The sequence below is a fragment of the Rutilus rutilus genome, assembly GCF_951802725.1.
Source record: "Rutilus rutilus genome assembly, chromosome: 5".
NCBI lineage: Eukaryota > Metazoa > Chordata > Actinopteri > Cypriniformes > Leuciscidae > Rutilus > Rutilus rutilus.
In genome coordinates, this window is record NC_140213.1 from 45,608,289 (window position 1) to 45,635,352 (window position 27,064).

The 27,064-nt window shown below is 39.3% G+C and overlaps 1 protein-coding gene across 3 annotated transcripts in view; it reads left to right on the forward strand.

The window, feature by feature from the left end:
• plch1 (phospholipase C, eta 1) overlaps positions 1-27,064 on the forward strand; it is a 66,442-nt gene that overhangs the window by 26,422 nt on the left and 12,956 nt on the right. For all 3 annotated transcript variants that reach the window (XM_084409879.1, XM_084409878.1, XM_084409880.1), the window contains exons 3-13: positions 834-1,076; positions 5,322-5,452; positions 7,378-7,548; positions 9,124-9,217; positions 11,088-11,291; positions 11,390-11,510; positions 13,718-13,889; positions 16,260-16,367; positions 21,124-21,285; positions 24,436-24,498; positions 25,999-26,084. In XM_084409879.1, coding sequence (XP_084266005.1) covers positions 834-1,076; positions 5,322-5,452; positions 7,378-7,548; positions 9,124-9,217; positions 11,088-11,291; positions 11,390-11,510; positions 13,718-13,889; positions 16,260-16,367; positions 21,124-21,285; positions 24,436-24,498; positions 25,999-26,084 — 1,555 coding nt within the window. The remainder of the gene's footprint in view (positions 1-833; positions 1,077-5,321; positions 5,453-7,377; positions 7,549-9,123; positions 9,218-11,087; positions 11,292-11,389; positions 11,511-13,717; positions 13,890-16,259; positions 16,368-21,123; positions 21,286-24,435; positions 24,499-25,998; positions 26,085-27,064) is intronic.

The following is a 27,064-nucleotide window of genomic DNA, read 5'->3' on the forward strand; positions in this document are numbered from 1 at the left end:
CTGTGTGAAGTCGTTTCAAAACATCTATTTTTTTGTGTTTCACAAAAATAATAACAGCATACGACTCCGAAGTGACATGAGGGTGTGTAAAAGAGACAGAATTTTCATGTTTAAGTGAAATATCTCTTTGAAAAGGCTTTGCTGAAAGATTCAGAGGCTGGTTTGTGTCTGGATGTTTGATAAGAGTGAAGTGGCAAGGAAGCACACGGTGCCTGTCAAGAGTTTCATGTAATGCCTGCTATAGACTGTGCGATTTCGAAATCATTACAAATCACACTGTACGACATGGATCCAATAAACTTTGATCAATACGCCATTTCATGATGCATTTTTATTGGCTAGTCGGTAGACGAGGTCGTAGCAGCAAACACACTGTGAGATGATCATGCTGAATCTCCAACACTAAAGGCTGGGTTCCCTTATGAGGAATCAAAGAAAGAGTGACGGATAAGCAACGGAAAGTAAAAGGCACAGTGAGGAAATAGAGCTGAAATCTAATTCCACAGTGTTATGGTCTAATGCTTTAAAAGTGAAAAGAAAGTCAAACATAAGAAAGGGGCAGAGGGGGGGTGATAACTTCTCCAAACCTCTCCAAATAATTGTTGATTCAGTTACAGAATCAGATAAGTTTCATTAACAGCTTCTATTCATTTCATTTTCTATTAATTTCTTTTTAAATGGACGTGTTCATCCAAGCATATCTTTAATTGTAGTTGATTAATGTGGGTTGAATCGCTGCTGGCAAGGCTTTTGCTAATGAATGTATCTCTGCGTTTTGGTCATCCATCGCTACTGGGTCATTCTTTCAGGGTTTCTCTTTTCTCTCTCCCCAGTCACCATCGACTCACTCTACAAGGTCACAGAAGGTCGACAGTCGGACATCTTCCATCGCCATGCGGAAGGGAGCTTTGATCCGAGCTGTTGTTTCACTATATACCACGGAAACCACATGGAATCTCTGGACTTGGTGACCTCAAACTCAGAGGAGGCGAGGACGTGGGTGACCGGACTCAGATATCTGATGGCCGGCATCAGTGATGAAGATTCACTAGCCAAGAGACAGCGCACACATGATCAATATCCTTTACTGAAAGATGGATGGATGACTGGATGGATGGATGAATGGATGGATGGATGGATGGATGGATGGATGGATGGATGGATTTATTACAGTAATAGTCATAATTTACTCATCTGCATGAATTTTCTTCTATGGACCACAAAAGTAGATGTTTTGAGAAATGTTCAGGCTGCTCTTTTCATACAACAACTGCATATATGCAATTATATATATATACACACTACCGTTCAAAAGTTTTAGGTTAGTGCGATTTCTTTTTTCTTTTTTTTAACACATTTTTTTAAGAAGTCTCTTCTACTCACCAAGGCTGCATTTATATGATCACAAATGCATCAAAAACAGTAATATTTTGAAATATTATTCCAATTTAAAATAACTGTTTTCTATTTTAAAATGTAATGTATTCCTGTGATCAAAGCTGAATTTTCAGCATCATCACTCCAGTCTTCAGTGTCACATGATCCTTCACAAATCACTCTAATATGATGATTTGCTGCTCAACATTTATGATTATGATCAATGTTGAAAACAGTTCTGCTTTATATTTTTTATTTTATTTTCAGGATTCTTTGATGAATAGGAAGTTCAAAAGAACAGCATTTATTTGAAATAGAAATCATTTGTAACAAAAATGTCTGTAATGTCACTTTTGATCAATTTAATGCATCCTTGCTGAATAAAACTATTATTTTTTAAACTCCAAACACTTGAACGGACATATACATATCAGGTGTATGTAAAGCACCTTGAGCACTATATATACAGTATATATATATATATATATATATATATGCATGCATTTGTTTATTAGTAGTAGTATTATTAAATTTCACTGTTTTTCATACAAAGCTGTCGTATGGGCTTACAAGACTTGAAATGGAGTGGCATTTATGGTGATTTTTTTTTTTCACTGCCTTTGTTGTATGTAAAAGAGCAGCATTGACATTCAGAATTTAATAACAGAACTTAATTTTCATTTTTGGCTAAACTAATCTTTTAATGGATGGATTGATGAGAATACATTATTGGATGAAGGCAGAGAGGGAAGGAAGGATTTGTGATCGATTTTGACTGATTGATTTAGACTGATTTACAAAAGAGAGAGAAATGCAAAGAGAGAGAGAGAGAGAGAGAGAGCTGTTTGAGTCAGTTGTTCAGTCTTCCTCTGCGGGGAGTTCTCACAGAAGCACTGACTCACATTAAAGAACCGGCCTCAGAGGAAGAGGAGATAAAAAGCCAGAGCTGCTCATCCTCTCCTCCCTTATGTTTATGTCTGTTATTCTCATTAAAGAGGCGTGAGTCATCAGGAGGCGGTCATTATAATCTGCCATAACAGGAGACACACAGCGTATGGCCGCTGGTAATTTCACTTAGATGGCAGTTCAACTGTGACCCGTTTTACTGTTGTTCATGAAGAGACGGTTTCCAGTGCCCTCAGTATTAGAAACACAACCCTTGAGGATCCAGACGAGCAGCCTAAAGAGTCTTCAAAATTAGGATGGTGCAAGACTTGACAGACTTTAAGGTCGCAAACACAGTTCCCATTTACCACTGTTCTGCAAATTTCAATTTTAATGTGAATTTACGCAATCTGGAAGGGTGAAAGATTTCCCTATGCAGATTTTGTACCAGGTTTAAGTTGGTCACGCAGATTTACAACATTGACCAACAGAAAGCTATACTATATACAATAGACAATTTGCCTTTTTTTGCCCACCCATTTTTGGTCATTTGTTCGCACCTTAAAGGGGACCTATTATGTCCATTTTCACAAAATGTAATGTAAGTCTCTGGTGTCCCCAAAATGTGTCTGTGAAGTTTCAGCTCAAAAAAAATTCACAGATAATTTTTTATAGCTTGTCAAATTTGCCCCTATTTGGGTGTGAGCAAAAACACACCGTTTTTTGTGTGTGTCCTTTAAAAATGCAAATGAGCTGCTGCTCCCCGCCCCCTTTCCAGAAGTGGGCGGAGCCTTTACAGCTCATGCTTCGGATACTCCCGCAACAACTGAACTGGAGAATCTCACGCAGCCAAAATCTCAGAAATTGTCGGTATTTGTGTTTAGCCTTATATGCTCGAATCGGAGTCGGACACTGATGGAGAGACTACAATTTCTAGAATGCAACTGGATGTTTCTGAATGGTTAGTTGATACATTTATGTAATTGTTGTGGAGTTAAGTTGATTCAACTAATCGACTAGCATGTACTGTCATGTTAATCTAAAAATCTTTCAGAAACAACTTTTGTGCAAATCCAGCGTTGAACTGACCCTCGTTTGTGAAGCAGATCATGGGCGGGAAGAGTAGTGGGAAATCTGGAACCGCTCTTTTGGAGACACTGTTATGATTTATGGGGATTATAAAAAAAGGAGTGGGTGGATTTTTTACCATTATAATCTGTTTGTTTACACACACTGTGGACACACATTCATGTAAAAGTGAATTTTGCATAATAGGTCCCCTTTCAGAATGTAGGGTTGGGGATTGATACGCAGATTCCAGTTCACAGATCCTCAGCTTTAGCTTGCATTCCTTTAGTAACTTAATTGATTCATCAACCGCTAAGGGGTGCATTTCCCAACAGCATCGTTAGTCAATTATGTTCGCAATTTCCGTCATTATCAGCATAGTTCAGCAAGTCGGTGTTTACCGAAATGTTCATCGTTCTAACGAACATTCGCAAACAGCATCGCAGAGTTGTGTAGTTGGAAGGAAAGCTCTTGACCTGTGGTTAGAAGCATAGAGTCTAGTTTGCATGACATGTGGACTTAATAAATCCTTATCTTGAGCAAAATAAGCAATCTGACATTCAGTACAACCTGTGTCTTTCATTTAGAATACATACAAATGTCATTTACATCTTTTAGTTTGTCAAGAGATTTAAAGTGTCGTTTTTTGAAGAGTGCGCATGTGTGAACGTGCTTTACCATATAAGAACGAGCCTATGATTGAATCTGGAAATAAAGCAAAATAACTGTGATAAATGAGAAATAGTCCTCAGATGACATGTCTGTAATTAATATCAAAACATCTAGCGTTAATTCGATCTCAAACAGTTTCATTAAAATAAGTTATTACTCCAACACGTGCGTGGCGTCATAAACCAACATGGTTGAACGACCACTTTGCGACACCATGGTTTCGGGAAACAGTCGTGACTCGCTAGCTGATTTCTCCAACGATGCATCGTACTAAAGAACAGACTTGAAAACAGTCATTTGTTTATGAATTGGACTACACTGGTTGCTCTGTATGCTTTTGCTTTAATACAAAGGACCAGTTCAGAAGACTAATTTGTTTGTGAATTGTGATTGATCTTGAAATGGTAAGAACCAATATGCAGACTGGAATTAATCAGAAAATCAATGTTTTTAGCGTGTCCTACAAAACAGACATATAATGTTTTTACCCACGCTGTTCAAGACATGCTTAATAGATCAAAGAGCACAGATTAACAATAAATGACACATAATATAAAATAGATCTTCTGCTTTGTGCAGCTCAGGTTAAAAGTTAATGTTCCTCTGATTAGCCCTGAATCGACCGCTAGATTTGGATGACTTTCAAAGTCTGCAGACCCTTCCAAGTAGCCTCAGTTTTCCTTTCAGTCCCAGAAGTAATTACATCCATCACAGGCTCACTGCCAAATGTCATACTTCATCAAACCAGACATCTCTTCTTCCACAGTATAGATGATGTATTTCCTGACAGCTTCTCACTGCTGATCACCTGTGCATGTAGAAATATTCCCATACACACACATCTGCAAATATCCTAGCAGATTTCACATACAGTATTACATACAGTATGATTCACACATACATATCTTGCTAAGTGTATTGAGATAAAGCCCTTTATTTTTAACATGCCATAACTAAGGACTTGTATACTTTTACGAGATCAGACCAGTTGCACTGACACATTAAAACAGTGGCCATTATTTCATGAAAAACTATGCAAATGCACACCAGCACTCACAATAAGCCTTGCGTGTCTGTATGTGATGGGATTGTCTCAGTTGTGCATTAGAGCTAATTGTGTTACAGTTCTGAGAAGAGAAAAGCATGAGCTCGTCCTCTCCTGTGTGCACAGACAGAAAAGTAGTTTAGATAATAACATTCCTAGTTAGGTTTCTTTTAAAGGGACACCCTCATCCAAAACCATCCAAAACTACGATGATTTTATTCCAGTTTAAACAGTGTTGGCATCACAGTGTAACTTTTCTCTTAACCCTGCTGTAAGTGGATGAAGCAGACGTTTGAGGAGGCGGATAAGAATGGAGACGGTCTTCTGAACATTGAGGAGATCTACCAGCTTTTACACAAGATGAACGTCAACTTGCCTCGCAGGAAAGTCAAACAAATGTTCCAGGTATGTGGGAAAGTGGAAGCCTTAAAGGAGAACTCCGGTCAATTTTAACATTGAGCTCATTTTTTTGTAAATTTGGAGTGCTGTCAATACAGAGAACAACGACAAAAATCGGTGTTGCCTACACCGTGTCATCCTCTTTTTAAAATTTGCACCCTGTTGACTTCAATGGGGCAAGTTTTAAACCTGCTTTTAGCCTCTTAACATCCTTGATGTGTCATTACAGGTGCACAGGTCATGTGAGTGATTCCTTTAGAGTAAACACGGTGAGTCTGACTGCAGTAGATGTGAAAGATATTAATAAAAATGATGTTATTTCAGCCAGCGCACATACCTGTATTTACATCCTGTTTTCGGTCGAAATCCATAGTAATCGATTGTCGAGTTCACGCGCGTGATCATAGGTAACTAAACCTATGCGTGTGAACTCGACAATCGATTACTATGGACTTCGACCGAAAACAGGAAGAAAATACAGGTATGTGTGCTGGCTGAAATAACATCATTTTTATTAATATCTTTCACATCTACTGCAGTCAGATTCACCCGTGATCACTCTGAAGGAATCACTCACATGGCTGGTGCACTTGTAATGACACATCAAGGATGTTAAGAGGCTAAAAGCAGGTTTAAAACTTGCCCCATTGAAGTCAACAGGGTGCAAATTTTAAAAAGAGGATAACACGTTGTAGGCAACACCGATTTTTGTCGTTGTTCTCTGTATTGACAGCACTCCAAATTTACAAAAAAATGAGCTCAATGTTAAAATTGACCGGAGTTCTCCTTTAAAGAAATGGTCTTGGCGAGTATTGACGTAAACACAGTCAGTTCTGTTTTAGGTGAATGTAAACAGTTGAGAAATAAAACGCATGTGTAACAGTATAATGGATCCATGCGTCAGGTCTTAAAGTGACAGCAGCCTAATAAACCTGCTGCCAAATTTACATTTACATAAATGCATTTGGCAGGCGCTTTTATCTAAAGCAACTTACATTGCATTTCAAGGAACACATTTACATTCTTATCAGTTCTTGCTTTCCCTGGAAATCAAACCCATGATCTTGGCGTTACATGCAACAATGCTCTACTGTTTGAGCTACAGGAAGGCGTGCATGAGATAATATTCAAAATATCTGTATGGCAGTCTTTCCCCATGGTATCAGATGTCAAAATTGTGGCCAGTTAAAATACTGAGTGGCTAGGAACTTTGGAAAACCACTAGCCACAGTGACTGGAGAGCAAAAAAGTGAATGTCAAGCCCTACACACACCTATTATTGTGCTTCAGAGGACAATGATTCATGCACTGGTATATTGTATGTATTACTATCAAGTACTTTGTTGAGCTTCAACATTTGGGAACTTATTCACTTGCATTGCATGGACTCACAGAGGTGAAAATTCTTACACTTCATGTAAATTGAATCCAATATGTTAATAAATCAATCAATGTTTCCATTGTTTTATAGAAAGTTTAATTAAATCCGGCTCACGCTGTTCCGTCAAGGCAGGGTGCAAATTGTAATTTTAAGAACAACATTGTTTTCTATGTACTATTTGTTCAGAAGAGCTGTGCGAACTCCATTGTGTGCTTTATATCACCTTATGATTAATGTGCCTTAAAAATTGTTTCTCCATTTTTACTTGTGACTGCTTAAGTTCTTAAAGACAATGAATTTGAATTTGAAATACTTTAGACAGGGAGAATTGGACAGAAAGGGAGGATAATATGCATGACTGAATGAAAAACGTCTCACTTAAACTTGACAGGCATGACAGTAAGACACCGTTTTATTGGATATATTTCAATATAATCTTCCTTTTATGCATAATGATTGTGGTAGTAGTAGTAGTAATAGTATAGACATTTAAGAATATTTTCTCTTTAAAAGTCATGCAGCTTTGCTCTTCCTGTGTGTGTGATCACAGGAGGCGGACACTGATGACCAGCAGGGCTCACTGACGTTTGAGGAGTTCTCCGTCTTCTATAAGATGATGTCCTTAAGGCGAGACCTCTTCTTGCTGCTCATGAGCTTCAGTGAGAAGAAAGATCATCTGACCACAGAGGAACTCGGCAACTTTCTGCGTGTGGAGCAAAAGGTCAATGTAACATCTCTTCCTGATCAAAACAGACCTTCACACATGATATGTTGTCTCTCCATTTGCCATATTCACAGTATGTGTCATTCTCATCCAGAAGTGAAGCTTGGATCGATGTCACCCTGCAGTCAATCATTTTATCCCTTAAAACTCATATTTAATAATCAGAATGACTTTCTTAATGCCTTAAAATAGCTTGAACGTGACTCTACACCTGCTTGATTTAGTATACGTAGACTCATGAATATGCAAATTAGTCTCCGCCTCCACTTAAACATGCTTTGAACATCATAGAAAGTCAGTGGAGAAAAGCCCCGCCCCCTCGTTGATGATGGGATTGGTTTCTTGCTTGTGATGGCAGGAAACCACGTTTTTGACACACTGCAGTTTTAATACTCAGCAATGGTGTTGACTTATGAATTTGCACATGGTTTGTCTTAAAGCATATTAAAAACACCACATAGACATATAAACAACATATAAACTTGATGTTGACCACAGGGGGACTAGAAGGGCTGATACACACATGTTCCAATGGCCATGACTGTTCTAGGGGATTTCACGCTTTTATAAGCATATATAGTTATTGCAGAAGCTCTCTACCTCAGCCTTGCATAGTTTTTTTAATGTAAATCCCATAAACATCATCCTGACTGATGTTCCATAACCGCCTCAGATGTCTCACACGGTCAGGCTCTTAACTACTTACTTTTGCTCCTTTCTTCAAGCTTTTGCATCTTACTACTGTATGTAATATTCTAATAGTATTTCACATTATTACTTTATTTTATCAATAAATGCAGCCATGGTGAGCAGAAGAAATAAAAAAAAAAAAAAAACGGTAACACTTTATTTTACAGTGTCCTTGTTACATATGTTACATGTATTTACCATAGTAATAACAGTAAATTATGCATAATTACATGCAACTAACCCTCAACCAAACCCTAATCCTACCCTAACCCTATAGTAAGTACATGTAGTTGCTTAATATTACTCAGTGCTTAAATATATAATTACACTGTAACAATGACACCTTAAAATAAAGTGCAACCAAATAAACCAAAGCAAAATTGTATCATTCCACATATTGCTTCAGATTGACAAATCAGAAATAATTTCACTTTTATTGTCTCTGACAAATTGGTTCTTTTTATTCTATTTTGTATATACGATTATGTATATAATCATCATTTAGAGCATTTTACTGTGCTTCATGCATCTCTCTCCTGAGCTCTTGGGCATTCTTTAAGATTCAGAAAGTGAAAGCCTCTTGTCTCTCTATCAGCCATTATAATGTGTTTCCAGCTGAGGTTATGAACTGCCTCTCTGTGCCCCTGCTCCCTCTCTCTGCCCACGCACGGACCCGAAGCCCCGGGGAACTTGAGAAAAGAGGGCAAGGGTGCAGACAAAACAGAAGGATGAAGCCATTTAGTGAAAGAATGGCCGTTCGGAGGGTTTTTGTGATCTTCCGTTAAGAGGAGGTGACCCTCAGAGAGCAGATGATTGACATGTTCATGGATCCTCTCTGGAAGAGGGACATGAGGTTCACCCTCTCTTTTGATTTCTTCACAGATGTCTAATGTGACTCCTGAACACTGTCTGGACATAATCAATAAGTTTGAAGTCTCCGAGGAGAACAAGCAGAATGAAGTTCTTGGAATCGAAGGTGAGAATTATGTCTTAATGGTTTCTGTACTTTTCTTTCTTCCTATTTTCCTACGTTTAGTACCTGACAGAATGACAGAAAAGCCAGAGTCTAACTATTCTTGATCATGTGTATATTAAAAAAAAATTTACTTAATTACGTAAAAACTAGGGCTGTCCTCGACTGCAAGTTGACTGTTAGCCGTTCATTTAAGCCATTAGTCGATTAGTCTGGAGAAAAATGCTAAACCATAACAATAAGCATTTAAATGTGTAAATGAAGTGCCATCAGAGAAGCGTTAAATACATTCAGTCACTGATTTCGGCCCAAACCTCGGCTTTCAGCTGAAAATTTTCGGTTGCAAATTTTCGGAATGTAATAATAACAATAATAATACAGTTTATTGAAACAGCTTTTAAGGAATATCACACAATATAAAAAAAAATTCATCCATGTTTTAATTTAAACTGTAAACCTGTTGTGCAGTACTTTGTATGCCAAAAAATGAAAGTAAGTGTGTGTGTGTGTATGTGTGTGTGTGTGTGTGTGTGTGTGTGTGGTGAAACTTCAGCTTTATATTCTGGGTCTGTGAGTTCTGTCTGAACACTGGCCACGCTCTCTTCCCTTAAGCTCAATAGCACACACACACACACACACACACACACACCTACACACAGGCTCAGTTCAGATTGACTTCCTACTAGAGTAAAGCTGATGGAACTGATGACCTGCTGCTGTGTGACCCTTTAATAGTCCACCAGACATCTGTGTAAAAGAGAAAACACTATCTGTCTATCTCTATCTATCTCTGTCTATCTATCTCTGTCTATCTATCTATCTATCTATCTATCTATCTATCTATCTATCTATCTATCTATCTATCTATCTATCTATCTATCTATCTATCTATCTATCTATCTATCTATCATAACATTCGCACTTTTTGGGGGTAAAAACTGCATTCAAGCTTTTACAGTTTTTCTCGATTGTTTACACACATTTTCTGGTACTTGAGGCACAATGACCACAACATGTAACTCATTCACCAACCCCCTGAACCAATTCTGCTAAACTACAAGCACAATTCCTGCTTTACACTCAAATTGTACTTCTAAAACACACTTTTTTCAAAACACTACACACAATTCTCTGCTTTTGGCACCATTTTCATGCAGAAAATCTCTTGTTTTCACAAGGAACACACTGCCATTCAGATATGCACACTGACTCATCACATGGGCAAACACCCGTCACACAGTTTTACAATTAGCAATCAGAGCTTTAGCATAAAAGGGCAACAGGTGAGCTCTTCAATGGAGCAATGGATGCCAACATTTTTTACTGTAACTGTATACAGTAAATTCTTCTGTTGTTTTGTATGTAGACCACTGCATGTACAACTTTGTGTTGGTTGGCATGTACATTGTGTACATTGTTTTTGTGGGAAAAAGTAAATATTTTTGTTACCGTGTATTTGTGTGTATAAAAACAATATTCTCGAATATTTTACAACACACTTATGTATGTGCTGTCTGTAGTAAGTGTAACACTGAACAAAAAAAGGGCCTAATTCACTATGATGAATGGAGAAGAAGTGTTTTCCATTCATCATAGTGTTTTACACTGAGCACATCAGTGTTCAACTGGTTCTTATAAATGTCTATTCATATGATGGTTTGTGTGTGTCATTTGAAAACAAAATACCATTTTGAGTATGTTATTTCATATTATTTTACATGATGTCCCCATATTTTAGCGGCGCATCAATCATTTGACTGAATTTGCAGCTTTTAAAAAGTGTTGCTTATATTTTTCTTTTGGATTTGTTTATATCAGCTCAAAGATTATATGATATACAGCCGTCCTATGATCATCTGCTTCCACCATCCAGGGTTCACCAACTACATGCGGAGCCCAGTCTGTGATGTGTTCAACCCTCAGCACAACGAGATCAATCAAGACATGGACCAGCCTCTGTGTAACTATTTCATAGCCTCGTCCCACAACACCTATCTGACTGGAGACCAGTTGCTGTCCCACTCCAAGACGGACATGTATGCGTGGGTCCTGCAGGCCGGCTGCCGCTGTGTGGAGGGTGAGAGAAGCCTGAGGATATCAATGTGTCCGTGGTTAATAAAAAAAAACACGTTTAGTTTTTTTGAGCCCTGTTTGTGTCTCTGCTCTGTGTTACAGTGGACTGTTGGGACGGTCCAGACGGGGAGCCTATGGTTCAACACGGTTACACTCTGACCTCCAAGATCACCTTTAAATCTGTCATTGAGACCATCAACAAATACGCCTTTGTAAACAACGAGTGCGTATTTCCAGTGTTCCTTCTGTCCTTTATGATCAGTCATTACTTGATGTCAGGAAATCATTTTCCTCATAGCTTTAAAAGCATCACTTGTGGGCACAGTAAAGACATTTATAGCTCATTTAAAACAACCATATGTTCTTTATGCTTAAAGAAAGGAACAATTATTTGATGCATCACATGAGATACACACACTGTCATATCAGTTGCCTAGTTTTATTTTACAAAAGGGTAAAATGTTGGTCATCATGGACATCGCATGCCCAATACCAGTCCCTTTATTTTGGTAATCGCCATTAATGGTTGAAAAATGAATTATGGTTCGCAAACACGCCTGTAAAGTGAGAATGATTGTTGTTAAACTCCAAAAAGTCACTATTAAGTTATTCAAAGTTTTATAAAGAAAAAATAAAATGTATTATTTATTTAGTAATGATTTATTTAAAAAAAAAAAGATTAATAGATTTATGTTTCACTGAATGAATATCACATAATGCATATTGTCTCACATAATATTTTTATATATAGTATATAATAAGCTGTAAGCAGTGTTTAGGATTCCATAAAAATAGTATAAATGAAATAAAACATTTACACATAATAATATATATAATAGGAATTGCTCAGTGCCACCTCAAAAATGTATTAATATTTCAGTAATCAGCTTCACAAGGGAATTTTATTTGTGTTAGACTGCTTTCTGTTTTCAAATGTGCTAGCTAGACTGTTATCTCCAAAACAATTCAGATTTGGCCCAGGCCTTGTGTTTGCTTCTCTTCATCTCACAATTATCAGATACTGTACCCAGTGAGTTGCATGACATAAACATCATATTTAATTTGTTGTGGAAAATTGTTTTGTTTTTCACCGTGAGGATAGGTACAGTAATAGTAGAAGAGGGCTTTTTGCTCCACTGCCTGGATGCTCCTAGAAAACTACCTTTCTGTCTCTTTAATGGTGTTTTATCATTAAACAGCCACCTGTTTCAGCTAATGACTTACCATAATGGAGCAAATGAGCATTTAGCACATGCATATCGCATGCAAATTACACTCACCATGCCCCATGATCCCTGTTGAGACAGTATTGATATCACTTTAGCCCCACAGTGCATCTTTTTAATCTTTCCATTTCAATCTTTCTGATTCTCTTGTTTTTTTCATGCATGTGTATGTGTGTATTTGAGTGTGCGGCTTTTTAAACCCAGAGGGTTTCCCTGATTCCCAGACAGACCTGACATTCAGGTATAGCTTGTCAGAATCTAATCCAGCGATTTTCAAAGAGCACAGAATCATTTTTATATTTCTGCTCTGTAAAATGTGTTTTCTCACAGGCTCTTGGAAACATCTTGTTGGAGAAATGTGAATAGAATATGCTATGTCGAGATCTTAGACTATGAGTGAAAATAGTATGGCCACTGAATACAAAATATAAAAGGTAATTGCGACTTTTTATCTCACAATTCTGACTTTTTATCTCAGAATTGCGTGATATAAAGTCGCAATTGAGAGTTATAAAGTCAGAACTGTGAGATATAAACTCGCAATTCTGAGGGGAAAAGTCTTTTTTTTCCTTAGAATTGGACTTTTTGGACTCACAATTGCGAGAAATAAACTTGCAATTCTAATTTTTTTTCTTGCAATTGCGAGTTTATCATCTTTTCTCTGAATTGTAAGATATAAACTCGCAATTGCAAGAAAAAAAATCAGAATTGCAAGTTTATTTCTCGCAATTGTGAGTTTATATGACGCAATTACAACTTTATATCACGCAATTCTGACTCTTTATCTCGCAATTCTAAGAAATAAAGTCAGAGTTGCGAGATGTAAACTCGCAATTGTGAGATAAAAAGTCGCAATTCTTTTTTAAAATGTTTCATTCTGTGGCGGAAACAAGCTTCAAAAGTAACAAAAGTGTGAATTGTTTTTGAGTGTGCAGATCATAAATGAAGTAAACCGAACAGGAAGACAGCAAGAGAAAGAAAGTAGAAAGAAAGACCGACAGGAAAAAAAATTGTGAGAAGTCAAGAGAGAGAGAGAGAGAGAAGATGACAGTGAAGATGAGGCAAGATGAAAGAAACACAGATAAAAGGTTAATGTCAGAGGAAGGCACAAGGCAAGGAGCATCTGCTGACTGTTGTTTCTGTTCCCTGGTTCATGATTACTGTCACCCGCATCCGTTCTCTCTTCCGTCTCCTGCTGCGTCAGGTTCCCCGTGATCCTGTCCATAGAGAATCACTGCAGCATTCAGCAGCAGAAGAAGATCGCTCAGCACCTAAAGGAGATCTTCGGAGACAAGCTGGACGTGGGGGAGGCCCTGAACAAAGACCCCAAGCAGATCCCCAGCCCGAACAGCCTGAAAGGAAAGATACTCTTAAAGGTATGATGGTGTGAACCAAAGGCACCCTCCTAAATTTCCACATTTGATAAGTCTAACTGATGAACCAGTATAGTCATGCTGTCAAAAATGAACTTAAAGGAACAGTTCACCCTAAAATGAAAATGAAGTCATAATTTAAAACGCACACAGCATTAGAACAACACCAGGGTGGGAACACCAGGTTATGACTTCATTTTCATTTTAGTGTGAACTGTCCCTTTAAGTAAATTTTTACTTGGTCTATTTTCTTTTATGGACCACAAAATGAGAATTCGTAAAAAATGTCCATCTCACGCTCGTCCATATAATGGCGGTGAATAGCGACCATCAAGCTTTTTTTAAAAAGGTGCTAAAGTATCACAGAATCGTGTCGTATATTCGTATACTGTTTTGGGGGTATATAATAGGGTTTGGTGAAAAACGAACTGAAATTGAATGTATTATTCAAAGAAAATCCTGACTTTGTCTGTGGTCTTCTCACAACTCATGAGACTCTATTAGTACCGCAGTTCACTCCGACACGCACAGAAAAAACACACAAGTTGTGAGAAATCAAGATTAACAACAACGAGACATGAGATACAACCCATACTTTCTTCATCGTAACAAGAAGTTATCGCTTTCACATCTGCCAGCTGTCAATCTGACCATCTTCAGAGAAACAGAGATCCGGTCCGGAGATATTCAACTCAGTTGTTAATGTTAAAGTTGTTAAACATGGGCATTTTCAAACTTGTCGCATCAAGACAAGTTATGACATTAGTAACATCAAACGGCATCGGTTCTTGAGTGTCTGTGAAGTTTGAATGTGCACATGTCTTTTCCTCACACAAAGCTATTATGTAGCTTCAGAAGTAGTAGTAAATGTTAACAGAATTAATTTGGGCTGAACTATTTCTTTAAGGGTGTAATGGGATGACAGGTGGTCAGTCAGATGAGAAGAGAGTATTGCTTTGTAAATACGGACGTCATTGTGCCATGGAGGATCTTGGCATTAGTAAAACAGGTCAAGACAGATGGCACTGCCAGCCTGTGACTCTACAGGACCCTTCTAGTTGAGCAAACAGTGACGGCAGACTCTCAAACCCAGCAGGGACTCTTTGTGATTGGAGCACACTTGAGTAAATCCCCGCACTCGAACACGGGTCTCTTTCGATAACACACACACACACACTTAAACATGTCACAATGTCAGCTCCCTCCGCCAGACTGAGTTCCTGCCAACTCTGTAGGTCAAAAGCATGGAATTGATTTTCCCTCCGTCTTGTCCTTCCACCGGCGACTCTTATTTCCCACTAGCCCTCACACAAATGCATTTGTGAGAGAGACCGACCGACTAGGAGGAGACAAGGGTTTGTGCTTAGAGTTTTAGGCTTAATGACCCGTAAACAGGTTTCAGTGCTCTGAAGTGTCTAAGGCCCTGTTTACACCTGGTGTTAAGATGCGTTTTGGTCGATCGGATCACAAGTGGACGAGGGAGACACATTCCTGTTGTTTACTTCTGGTGTTTTAATCCGTCTCTTTTGTCCACTTTCAACCACTGATTTCTTCGAGGGGAGGGTCTATGGGCGGGTAAATATATGGGCTTTTTCAGATCTTTCGATCTAATTGATGAAATAAGCAGCAGCTTTAGTTTCTGCTCTGACAGACCAGCCGAACGCTTTGAGTGTGTGTTAGAAATCAGGAATGGTGAGAGAACATTGTGCTAGGTATGTTTTTCGTTTTCAAACCAAACTTGGGTCACCAGCCGACAAAGTTTAAATCCCGTCTGGCTAGAGCTCTTCCCATAATGATTACGCATTAGATCAGTAGACGGAGAGTCGGCTGTTTGAACACATTCGACCACATGAGTGTTTACACTATGAAAGCAATCTGATAGAATTGTTTTCGACTACCTCTGAAAGTGGTCAAAAGTTGTCAAGCTTAATACGTTTTAGACCCGATCAACCAAAATGAATCTTAATACCTGTTGTAAAAACACTGGTTATCCTCAGGTTTAGATACTGTGGGTTCCTCCCAAATGAGGGTCCTCTGTTGTCTGAATAACAAGTGAAAACAAGTTGTATGTCTTATTGGGAATGAAACAACAGGGTTATTAACACAAACCGAGAAAACATTACATTGCAGTCTTCCTAAAAAGAAAATATCCCTGGGGTTTCATACCACACTTATCTTTCGCCTGTGGCCAAGAGCCATTAGTATGGAATCAGTTCCAGTATCAATATCTGAGGTGCTGTGTCAACACACACAGGCTGTACGGTCTGTCGATAGTTTAAACAGAGGTGAAACACTATCTAACACTCAATATTGGGTTGTTTGCTGACAAGTCAGATCTATGGAAGCATTCATTGCTCCTTTTCTCGTCTGCAGGGGAAGCGTCTTCCTCTGTACCTGTCTGCAGATGCTGAAGAGGGTGAGGTGTCTGACGACGACAGTGCTGATGAGATTGAAGATGACTTCAAGCTGAAGAATAGCATGGTAAGACTATGGGCCCTATCTTGCACCCAGCGCAATTGACTTTGTACATCGACGCATGTATCATTCCTATTTTGCACCCGACGCACAGCGGACTTTTCCCTCCACAGACGCACGTCGGTAAATTAGGGAATGAACTTGCGCTCCCGGGGGCGGTTCAGCGAAAAGAGGAGGCGTGTTCCGGCGCAAACGTTCCCTGGTGCTATTTTGCAGTTTCAGAAAACAATTCCGCCACAGACCAGGAAAAACCTAGTCTAAAGTCAGTGGCGCGTTATTCAGATGCTATTTTAAGGGCGCATGCTTGGCCATAATGTAGAGTGTGCACAACACCATACACTTTGCTTCTCTCATCTACACACAGACGCAGCCATTCACATTTTTGCAAACCATACATAATTACAAGGAAAAATATTCCACACGAGGGAATTAATTGTGGTGTCCATGAAGATAGGCATAAATCTAGCTTACACATTTACCAAAATTTTTATACGCCTGTTTTATACGCCCTTATTTGGGTGGGTTTCTCCCGTCCCCATACAATGTCACTTCTCTGTCTTTTACGGCCCTGACGAGAACTCCTCGGCTGTGAACCGCTCCTGGCGTGTGCCTGGCAAATCCGCCGTTATAATAGTTTATTGTAAAGAACTACATTTAAATAATAAACATTATTGTAACCATTCATCAGTACTCGGATCTTGAAGTGGGAAATATTACATATGACAATGAAAACTATATGTAAAATGGCTGGGTATTGTTGGCTACCTCACGATCAGTGCATCTACATATCTTGATATATGTTACACTATAGTATGTAAGCGTCATATCCAGGCCAGTTTTTTCAGAATTCCAATTTTGAATTTTGAATTTTTTTGGAATTCCATTTAGTATACGCAGACTAATGAATATGCAAATTAGTCTCCGCCTCCAGTCAATCACACCAGCTCGGATTACCTAAGTCAGCTTTAGTAAACGCTATACAATGGCAAGTGGAAATACTGGTTTAATTCAGCCATATATGAATCAAAAGAAGAAGAGAAAGAGAGAATTACACCGGTTCACCCAAGTCGATGTATCAGAATTATAATGCGTTTTATGAATCGCTCTCTACAATGTCAGACACATAACAGTAATTGCTATGATTGGCCTTTGACTTGATGTCTACATTATCAAACAGCGAATAATGTGTTGTTAATGTTACACAAACCATGTTCCCGTTCGCATCTCAGAGTCACACAGCTGCCTTCTAAAAATCAGCAGTTTATGAGAGCATAAGCTATGCAACACTTAAACACTGCGACACTTAAAGGGATATTTAACCGCTGGAAAGATGAATGTGTATTTAAATTGGGTCATTTATGTAGTAGAAATGTGAAATTATTTTATAAGTTGGAGCCTTCTAGACTGAGAAAAGCCAGAAAATGTATTTGTGGCTCATGTGGATGACAGACAACAACTCCCAGAATGCACTTGCTTCGCTGCCCTACGAGGCCACTCCCAAGCCACGCCTACCGGTTACAGAGGGCCGTATCGGAAGAAATTATACAACTAGGCTACTAGTCGACTCGAAACTGAAAAGACGGCGTTTTATCGTGAGATCCCCCTATGGGCGGGTTGAACACATGCGGGACGAGCTCCTCCTACTGGCTGGAGTCTCTCGCCTCTGGACAAAAAAGCCTCAGATGCTAAATCACGATTTTTGTGTCATCTGAGGTTTTTTTCCAGACACACAATACAGAAATCTCTCGTCTCAGGGGGACATGAGGGAGGGAAGCACGGTCATTCCAGAATACTACCGGGTTTCTACTGATACAAAGCTTAATGCTAATCGGTGAAGTATTCCTTTAAGAACTGTAAGTAATAATGGAGGTTAGTGGTATGATAGATAAAAAAAATCCTCTCATGTTTTCCCCCCTCTATCATTTAACGCCCTATAGGCAACCGCATATGTCTTGCAAAATCGAGAGTGAATGACTAAACACGTCTATGCCGTCTGTACATTAATATTGTACTACTACACATTTTGTGCAAATACCTTATCAGAATTACCAATAAGTTCATTTTGCCCTTTTTTTACTTTTTCCACTACTCAAGCTGTTATGTTTTATCACCTCCTCTCCACCTCTTTTGAAAATCTCTCACGTATGATGGAGCCAGTATTTATCTGGCTTCCTCCTCACACCGTTCTGGCTCACAGTGAGTCTCTAAAAGCCGATCAATCGCAGGCCGAACCCCTGGCAAGCTTCTGTTTTTGTGGAAACACCTCTTATATGCAACAACGTGGCCATTTGCCAAGAGGTCCATCCAGCAGCGCTGCCTCCGTTACAATCAGACTGCCCACAGTTTCGCACAGATTTTGATGCTGAAATCAATATTTAACATTTATTTTCCCAGACACATTTATCAACAATAAATTGGTTTCCTAGTTAAGTATTTATTTGTTGATCTTGAATGACGAATGCTTTAATAGCATTTTAATGTACCCTTACAAAATATTCATGTTGTTTTGTCAGGAGTAATTAATGTTTAATGATCCACTCAGACAAGTCATTGCTGGGAGCCAGTTAAAGGTTTCTATCCTTCATCTCATTACATGCCTACTTAAACATGTCAGGAAATACAAGAAACACGCTGGCAATGTTGTAAGTTTACCTTTTTTAATAAATGACAGAAATCAAACAAAAACTAAAAAAATTGCATAATTGGAACACTTTGAACCCTTTATTGCTCTCTCAGATCAGTATGCCAGGCTTTGATTTTTAATAAAATGACTCATGAATAGCCATTGAAGTGAAGAGAGAGAGAACAAACATCACTCCGGCCTCTTTCACTGTGCGTGTTTGTTTTGACACCATATTAAAGTTACAGAATTCACACTGCAAGTACACTTTAGCATACTTTTAAAAAGAGTACTTATTATGGAAATGAATATTTTAAACAAATATGAGTACGAACTGAATGTAATGTGTTTGGACACTTAATTGCATGTTAATTGCCATTTAAAGGATTAGTTCACTCCAGAATTAAAATTCCCCCCACGTCATCCAAGATATTCATGTCTTTCTTTCTTCAGTCGAAAAGAAAATAAGGTTTTTGAGGAAAACATTCCAGGATTTTTCTCTATAGAATGGACTTCAACGCGGACCCAGTGAACTAATCTTTTAATGGAAAATGAATTAGAGTTTAAATTAATATTAAACATCTAATCTATGCTTTTTGTGAACCATTTAAGTAGTACATCTTTTATATGTAATTTCATAATTACTTCTGTTGTCTTTGTATGAATAAAGTGTAGTAGCAAAGCCGAATGCACTGAAAAGCATTTATGGTAAACTAGAAAATACTTTAATGTCATTTCTATTTTGATGTGTTGACTAGCCAATAAAGCACATGTGAAGTACTTGATTATAATTTTAACTGTGGTGTGTCATTTGATATTAATTTGATATTAAAATCTGATATTTAATACAAGTTAATAAATTTTAAATGGCAACTTGCAACTTCATTACAAATGTGTAATTGTACCTAAATATACTTAAAGCATGACAAAAGATTAAACAATAATTTAATAAATAATTATGAGGATAAGAGATTGATTTGAGATGAAACTGTTTTAAAATCGCACCTGTTTGTTATCTTATAATCCGTTACAGTCTGCAAAATGGCAGCAGCTGCATTTGTATGTAACAAGTACACAAAATATTGATTTATGTTTTAATATTTTATAAGCTTACCGAATGCAAAATTTCCATGAAGAGAAACCATTCCTAACAAGCATACAGCGCTGACCGGATGAGCCTGTTATCAGTTTTTACAGGTTGTTATCCGGGAATAACGTACCGCTGGATGACGCGATTGACCAATCAGAATCAAGTATTCCACAGAGCCTTAAAATAATGGAGTGAATTATTCACTAATAATTAGAAAAAAAGATGTCTGTATCAGCCTTGATGCATGATAGACTTTCTGTTTGGTAAATCTGGCTTTATTAAGGCAGTTTAGCAGTTTATATCTTTAGTTTGCAGAGTGTAAATGATCTTAGAAATAATGGCCGCTATTTTCTTCTAAGAATATTTCTGTAGAAGACTTCATTTCAAGATTGCTATCTAAAGCTGAGAGCTTTTTATCTTTTTCAGAGTATGAGAGAGTGATCCATGCATTTGTGTCACCTCGGTTTGGTTATTGTAACTCTCTTTATATTGGAATAAGTCAATCTAATATAAATCGACTTCAGATGGTTCAAAATGCAGCTGCCAGACTCCTGACTGGCACCCGGAAGTTTGATCATATCACCCCTGTATTATGCTTATGTATATATGTTTTTTAAGGCTCTGACCAGATCAGCTCCTAAATATCTCTGTGAACTTTTAAATAAATACATCCAAATACATTTGTTAGATCTCTGAGGTCTTCTGAACAAAGATTGTTGATGGTCCCGAGATCTAGATTAAAGTTGAGAGGCGACCATGCTTCTGTTGTTGGGCCAAAACTGTGGAATAGTCTTCCAGTTTCCCTCAGTTTCATCAGAATCTGAATTTCAATCTAAGTTAAAAACCCATCTTTTCTCCCATTCATATAACTGTTCCTAGAGTTTTTATCATTTATCAGTGTTTTGATGTACTCCTTTTTTTTTCATAACATTGTAATGCAGTCTTTATTGTTTATGTTTAGTTTGGTATTGTACAGCACAGTGGTCAACTACTTTAGTTTTTATTGTGCTTTATAATAAATTTTGATTTGATTTTGATTTGATTCATTTCAGTCTAACGGGCCCAGTCAGAACCAGGTGGAGTCGCACATCAGGAAGAAGCTCGACTCTCTGATGAAAGAGTCTCAGATCGGGGACAAAGAAGACACAGACAGTTTCTCCATCCGAGCGCTGCTCCGCGCCACACACGAGGGACTCCAGAGAAACCTGCGCAAGGTAGCATTCCCGAGTCTGTTCTTAGCGTTTCCGAGTCTGTTATTAGCATTCTTGCGTCTGTTCTTAGCGTTCCGAGTCTGTTCTTAGCGTTCCGAGTCTGTTCTTAGCGTTCTCGAGTCTGTTCGTAGCGTTCTCGAGTCTGTTCTTAGTGTTTCCGAGTCTGTTCTTAGCATTCTTGAGTCTGTTCTTAGCGTTCCAAATCTGTTCTTAGCGTTCCCGAGTCTGTTCTTAGCGTTCTCGAGTCTGTTCGTAGCGTTCTCGAGTCTGTTCTTAGTGTTTCCGAGTCTGTTATTAGCATTCTTGAGTCTGTTCTTAGCGTTCCAAATCTGTTCTTAGCGTTCCCGAGTCTGTTCTTAGCGTTCTCGAGTCTATTCTTAGCGTTCTCGAGTCTGTTCTTAGCATTCTTGAGTCTGTTCTTAGCGTTCCCGAGGCTGTTCTTAGCATTCCCGAGTCTGTTCTTAGCGTTCCCGAGTCTGTTCTTAGTGTTCTCGAGTCTGTTCTTAGCGTTCCCGAGTCTGTTCTTAGCATTCCCGAGTCTGTTCTTAGCGTTCTCGAGTCTGTTCTTAGCGTTCCCGAGGCTGTTCTTAGCATTCCCGAGTCTGTTCTTAGCGTTCCCGAGTCTGTTCTTAGCGTTCCCGAGTCTGTTCTTAGCTTTCTCGAGTCTGTTCTTAGCGTTCCCGAGTCTGTTCTTAGCATTCCCGAGTCGGTTCTTAGCGTTCCCGAGTCTGTTCTTAGCGTTCTTGAGTCTGTTCTTAGCATTCCCGAGTCTGTTCTTAGCGTTCCCGAGTCGGTTCTTAGCATTCACGAATCTGTTCTTAGCATTCTCGAGTCTGTTCTTAGCATTCCCGAGTCTGTTCTTAGCGTTCCCGAGTCTGTTCTTAGCGGTCTCGAGTCCGTTCTTAGCGTTCTCGAGTCTGTTCTTAGCATTCCCGAGTCTGTTCTTAGCGTTCCCGAGTCTGTTCTTAGCGTTCCCGAGTCTGTTCTAAGCATTCTCGGGTCTGTTCCCGAGTCTGTTTTTAGCGTTCCCGAGTCTGTTCTAAGCGTTCCCGAGTCTGTTCTTAGCGGTCTCGAGTCTGTTCTTAGCGTTCCCGAGTCTGTTCTTAGCGGTCTCGAGTCCGTTCTTAGCGTTCACAAATCTGTTCTTAGCACTCTCGAGTCTGTTCTTAGCATTCCCAAGTCTGTTCTAAGCATTCTCGGGTCTGTTCCCGAGTCTGTTTTTAGCGTTCCCGAGTCTGTTCTAAGCATTCCCGAGTCTGTTCTTAGCTTCTCGAGTCTGTTCTAAGCGTTCCCGGGTCTGTTCTTAGCGTTCCCGAGTCTGTTCTTAGCGGTTCCGAGTCTGTTCTTAGCGTTCCCGAGTCTATTCTTAGCGTTCCTGAGTCTGTTCTGAGTCTGTTCTTAGCATTCCCGAGTCTGTTCTTAGCGTTCCCGAGTCTGTTCTTAGCGTGCCCCAGGTCTGTTCTTAGCGTTCCCAAGTCTATTCTTAGTATTCCCGAGTCTGTTCTTAGCGTGCCCCAGGTCTGTTCTTACCGTTCCCGAGTCTGTTCTTAGCATTCCCGAGTCTGTTCTTAGCGTTCCCGAGTCTGTTCTAAGCGTTCCTGAGTCTGTTCTTAGCATTCCCGAGTCTGTTCTGAGCCTGTTCTTAGCATTCCCGAGTATGTTCTTAGCGTTTCCGAGTCTGTTCTGAGTCTGTTCTTAGCATTCCCGAGTCTGTTCTCAGCGTTCCCGAGTCTGTTCTTAGCATTCCTGAGTCTGTTCTTAGCGTTCCAGAGTCTGTTCTGAGCCTGTTCTTAGTATTCCTGAGTATGTTCTTAGCGTTCCCAAGTCTGTTCTGAGTCTGTTCTTAGCATTCCCGAGTCTGTTCTTAGCGTTCCCGAGTCTGTTCTTAGCATTCCCGAGTCTGTTCTTAGCGTTCCCGAGTCTGTTCTTAGCGTTCCCGAGTCTGTTCTTAGCACTCCCGAGTCTTTTCTTATCATTCCCGAGTCTGTTCTTAGCATTCCCGAGTCTGTTCTTAGCGTTCCCGAGTCTGTTCTTAGCGTTCCCGAGTCTGTTCTTAGCATTCCCGAGTCTGTTCTTAGCATTCCTGAGTCTGTTTTTAGCATTCCCAAGTCTGTTCTTAGCGTTTCCGAGTCTGTTCTCAGCATTCCCGAGTCTGTTCTTAGCGTTTCTGAGTCTGTGTCGCCTCCAAATCCTGTGTAAAGATGTAATGATGCAGGCGGTTTCTAAAAAACAATAAAATACAATCCCATCTCATCCTGTTCTATTATAGGCAGCTCTAAAGAAAGAAAAAAGAGAAAAGAACTGGAATACCTAATCAGTGCGCACACAGTCTTGCAATCCAGAAAAAGACATGGAGCATCCCTTAATTAACATTCGCTCTTCCTCTCTTCTTGCCCTATTATTAGACTTTGCACTCTCTAAACATTCATTTTGATGAGCCATTTGTAAAGCACAGAGGGATTTTCTCTCCCCTTCAGTGTTCCTGCATAATATTTATGGAAAAAAAAAAAACAGAGAACTGTTGAGTGAACGCTCTGTTTGGAGTTACTGTTGCACTAATTTTATGCTTCACTGAATGTGAAAATGTCCGTGACGCAAAAACTAATTTGAATAGATTTTGACACTCGCCTGTTTGAGTTAGAATTAAATGCATTTTAAAGGAACATTTTAATCACAACTTGGGAAATAAGACATCGTTTATTGACCCTCATGTTATTCCAAACCATTTATTTTCTTGCATCAGTGGCCCAACGATTTTTTTTTAATGATCACACGGCTCTTTTGTGTGTTGTGAAAATAGACACAGTGACCACAGTGATCTCCCCGTTCCTCACACAAGGCTATTGTATGTTTGTACAATATAAAAATCATTATGTTTATGGAAAAATCCACATAAAACATGAAAACCCAACATGTGTGTGTGTGTGTGTGTGTGTGTGTGTGTGTGTGTGTGTGTGTGTGTGTGTGTGTGTGTGTGTGTGTGTGTGTGTGTGTGTGTGTGTCTGCATCTTTGTGCGTGTGTGTGTGTGTGCGTGTGTCTGTGCGTATGCATTCGTACGTGTGTGTGTGTGTGTGTGTGTGTGTGTGTGCGTCTTTGTGCGTGTGTGTGTCTGTGTGCGTGCATGCGTGCGTGTGTGTGTTTGTGTCTTCCAGAACTCCAAAGATGGCATGAAGAAATCCCAGAGCCGCTCCTTCATCAGTAACCTCAAGCACAAGGTCAGAATAAAGACAGTCTTTTTCTGTCTTTCTCTTTCTTTTCTTTCTCTCGTTTCTCTGTCTCTGCTGTGGAATCAGGTCTGGCTATCCTACATCCTGTCCTCTCAGCGTGTCAGCGCTCTCAAATGTTACATAAATGTGTCCTTATTGCTCCCCAGAGGCAGAAGGATTTTATGAATAATCGCTATTGATCAGATCATAACAGATCATAAAGATGCATCAGTGATTCTGATCAGTTTTCAGAGGGTCATCGCTGGGTCTCTGAGGTTATATTTAAAAATTCCTACATTGATTAAGCACACCTGTTGACTTGATATCTGATAGTCCCTTCCAGATCATATATGATTGTGTATATTCATAATGACAGCTCTGAACTCTAGAGGCATTCTCATATTTAATTCCCTGCATACAAACTGTCTGAACGCTCACCTATCTCTATCGCTTATATTGAATGTGGTCGGTGTGTAATTCAACACCTTAATAGCAAATCAATGAAGTGAGTAAACAAGGCTTGTGGTCATTGCTCCATAAGTTTGATTGTGGGTGATTATACTGGGCTGTCGACACTTTATTGATTTTTTTATTAAAATGCAATCAGGGTTGTCAGCGTTACGTTGCGGTTTCTCGTCGCATCCGTCATTCCTACAGGAGGTGTTCAGGCACGTCTCTCGTGTGTGTGTGATATTTCCTCCCGCTCTCGACATGTGTCTGTGTGTGTGTGTTTATGAGGTCTCAAAGGTTCTTCTTTTGTTAGTAATAATGAGCCTATTAGTCTATTACTGAAGCTGTTATACCTGGATCCTCATGGCCCTAAAAAAGTCACATGATTTGGACACTAGTCACGCCTGCTACACACACACACAAACACACACACTCTCACACACACACACACACACACACACACACACACACACACACACACACACACACACATTCTTGTACATCTATCTTTATGAGGACATTCATTGACACAATGCGTTCTCTAGCCGCTTACCCTAACCTTACCCATCACAACTAAGTGCCTAACCCGACCCCTGACCCTAAACCGACCCTTAACCTCATTATAACCTTATCCCTAAAACCAAGCCTTGACCCTCAAACAGGCCTTTAAAGGCTCTCAGAAAGTGAGGACCGGACAAAATGTCCTCACTTTACTCTCTCTGTCCTCACTCCAATGGTCTAAAACTCAAACTGGTCCACACAAAGATGTACAAGTACACACACACACACACACACTTTCACACTTTCACACACACACACACACACACACACACACACACACTTTCACACACACACACACACACACACACACACACACACACACACACACACACACACGTGTGGTTATGTCAAGTACTGTATGCCCATTAAAACAGGCCAGTGCTATTCTGTTCCTCTCTGGTGTGTGTAGGAGGAATTTCATTTCCTCCCATCCAATGCAAACGAGTAATAGCGTGCTCTGCATTTGTGTGTGTGTGTGTGTGTGTGTGTGTTCCACAGAGGCACTCCAAATCAAGGCTGAAATGTCAGAGTGTTGAAGCGGATGATGAGGGGCCGCAGGAGTCATCAGGTGGACAGTTCAACAGGTTCGTCTGTTTGTCTCTCCGTCTTTTTGGTGGATGATGCAAACTTTCTGTTTATTAACCCTTTCCCCACAAGCATTTTTTTTTTTTGTAAAGTTGCCAGCCAGCTCTAGCATTTTTGATCATTTTCACAAAACTTTCATGGCCCCCGGCCTGAATATCTGAACATGCAATATATTTAAAGAAACAACATAGCCTCTGCTTTTAAACAAAAAGCGTATTGGCTTCATGCATTTTTTATCAACACTTGACTGTGGGTAAGTTTCATAAAAAAAAAACAAGATTCTGGGATTCAGAACGATGATCAAAACACAGATGGAGTCGATCGAGTCCATCAACACACTCACAGCTCCACAGTCCTGCCGCTCGTCCTGGCTCCACATTTCATTCAGTTACATTAGGCAGTTTTGATTTATATAATTTCCTCATCATTTAATGAATTACTACTGCCATGATTATAGAGAACATGTGCAGACATTTCATAAAATCACCCCAAAAAATCTTCAATTTACACCTGGCAAATAGATAAGCAAATAAAGCTGAGTTTTGTGGATAAGTTGCTATAACTTACAATGAGCCTAATTTACACAGGAGACATGTTTGTGCTGAAAAGATTTACAATGAAATGCACTGAAATAAACACAAGCACAACTGTTTCATAGATTCATCACATAATGTGGCAGTCATGAAGGCACTGTTAGTGTCTTATGCTAATGAGGGTTTGCCATCATTTGTATGCTTAATGGGTTACATGAACACCACGAGGAAAGTCATTTGTAATGAAACTGTCACTCTGCAAGGGGCTTTTCTTATCTTTCATTTTCCCCTGATTTCCTAGTCTAGATATGTGCAGTGAGTGATTTAACAGTGCTGTTAGTGTCTGAGCTTAAACCTCTCGCTGCTTCAAGATGCGTTGAATAATCATGAGCACATTTTCATTTCATTTTCATTTTTCATTCGTTTATATCTTATTTGAGAGCAAA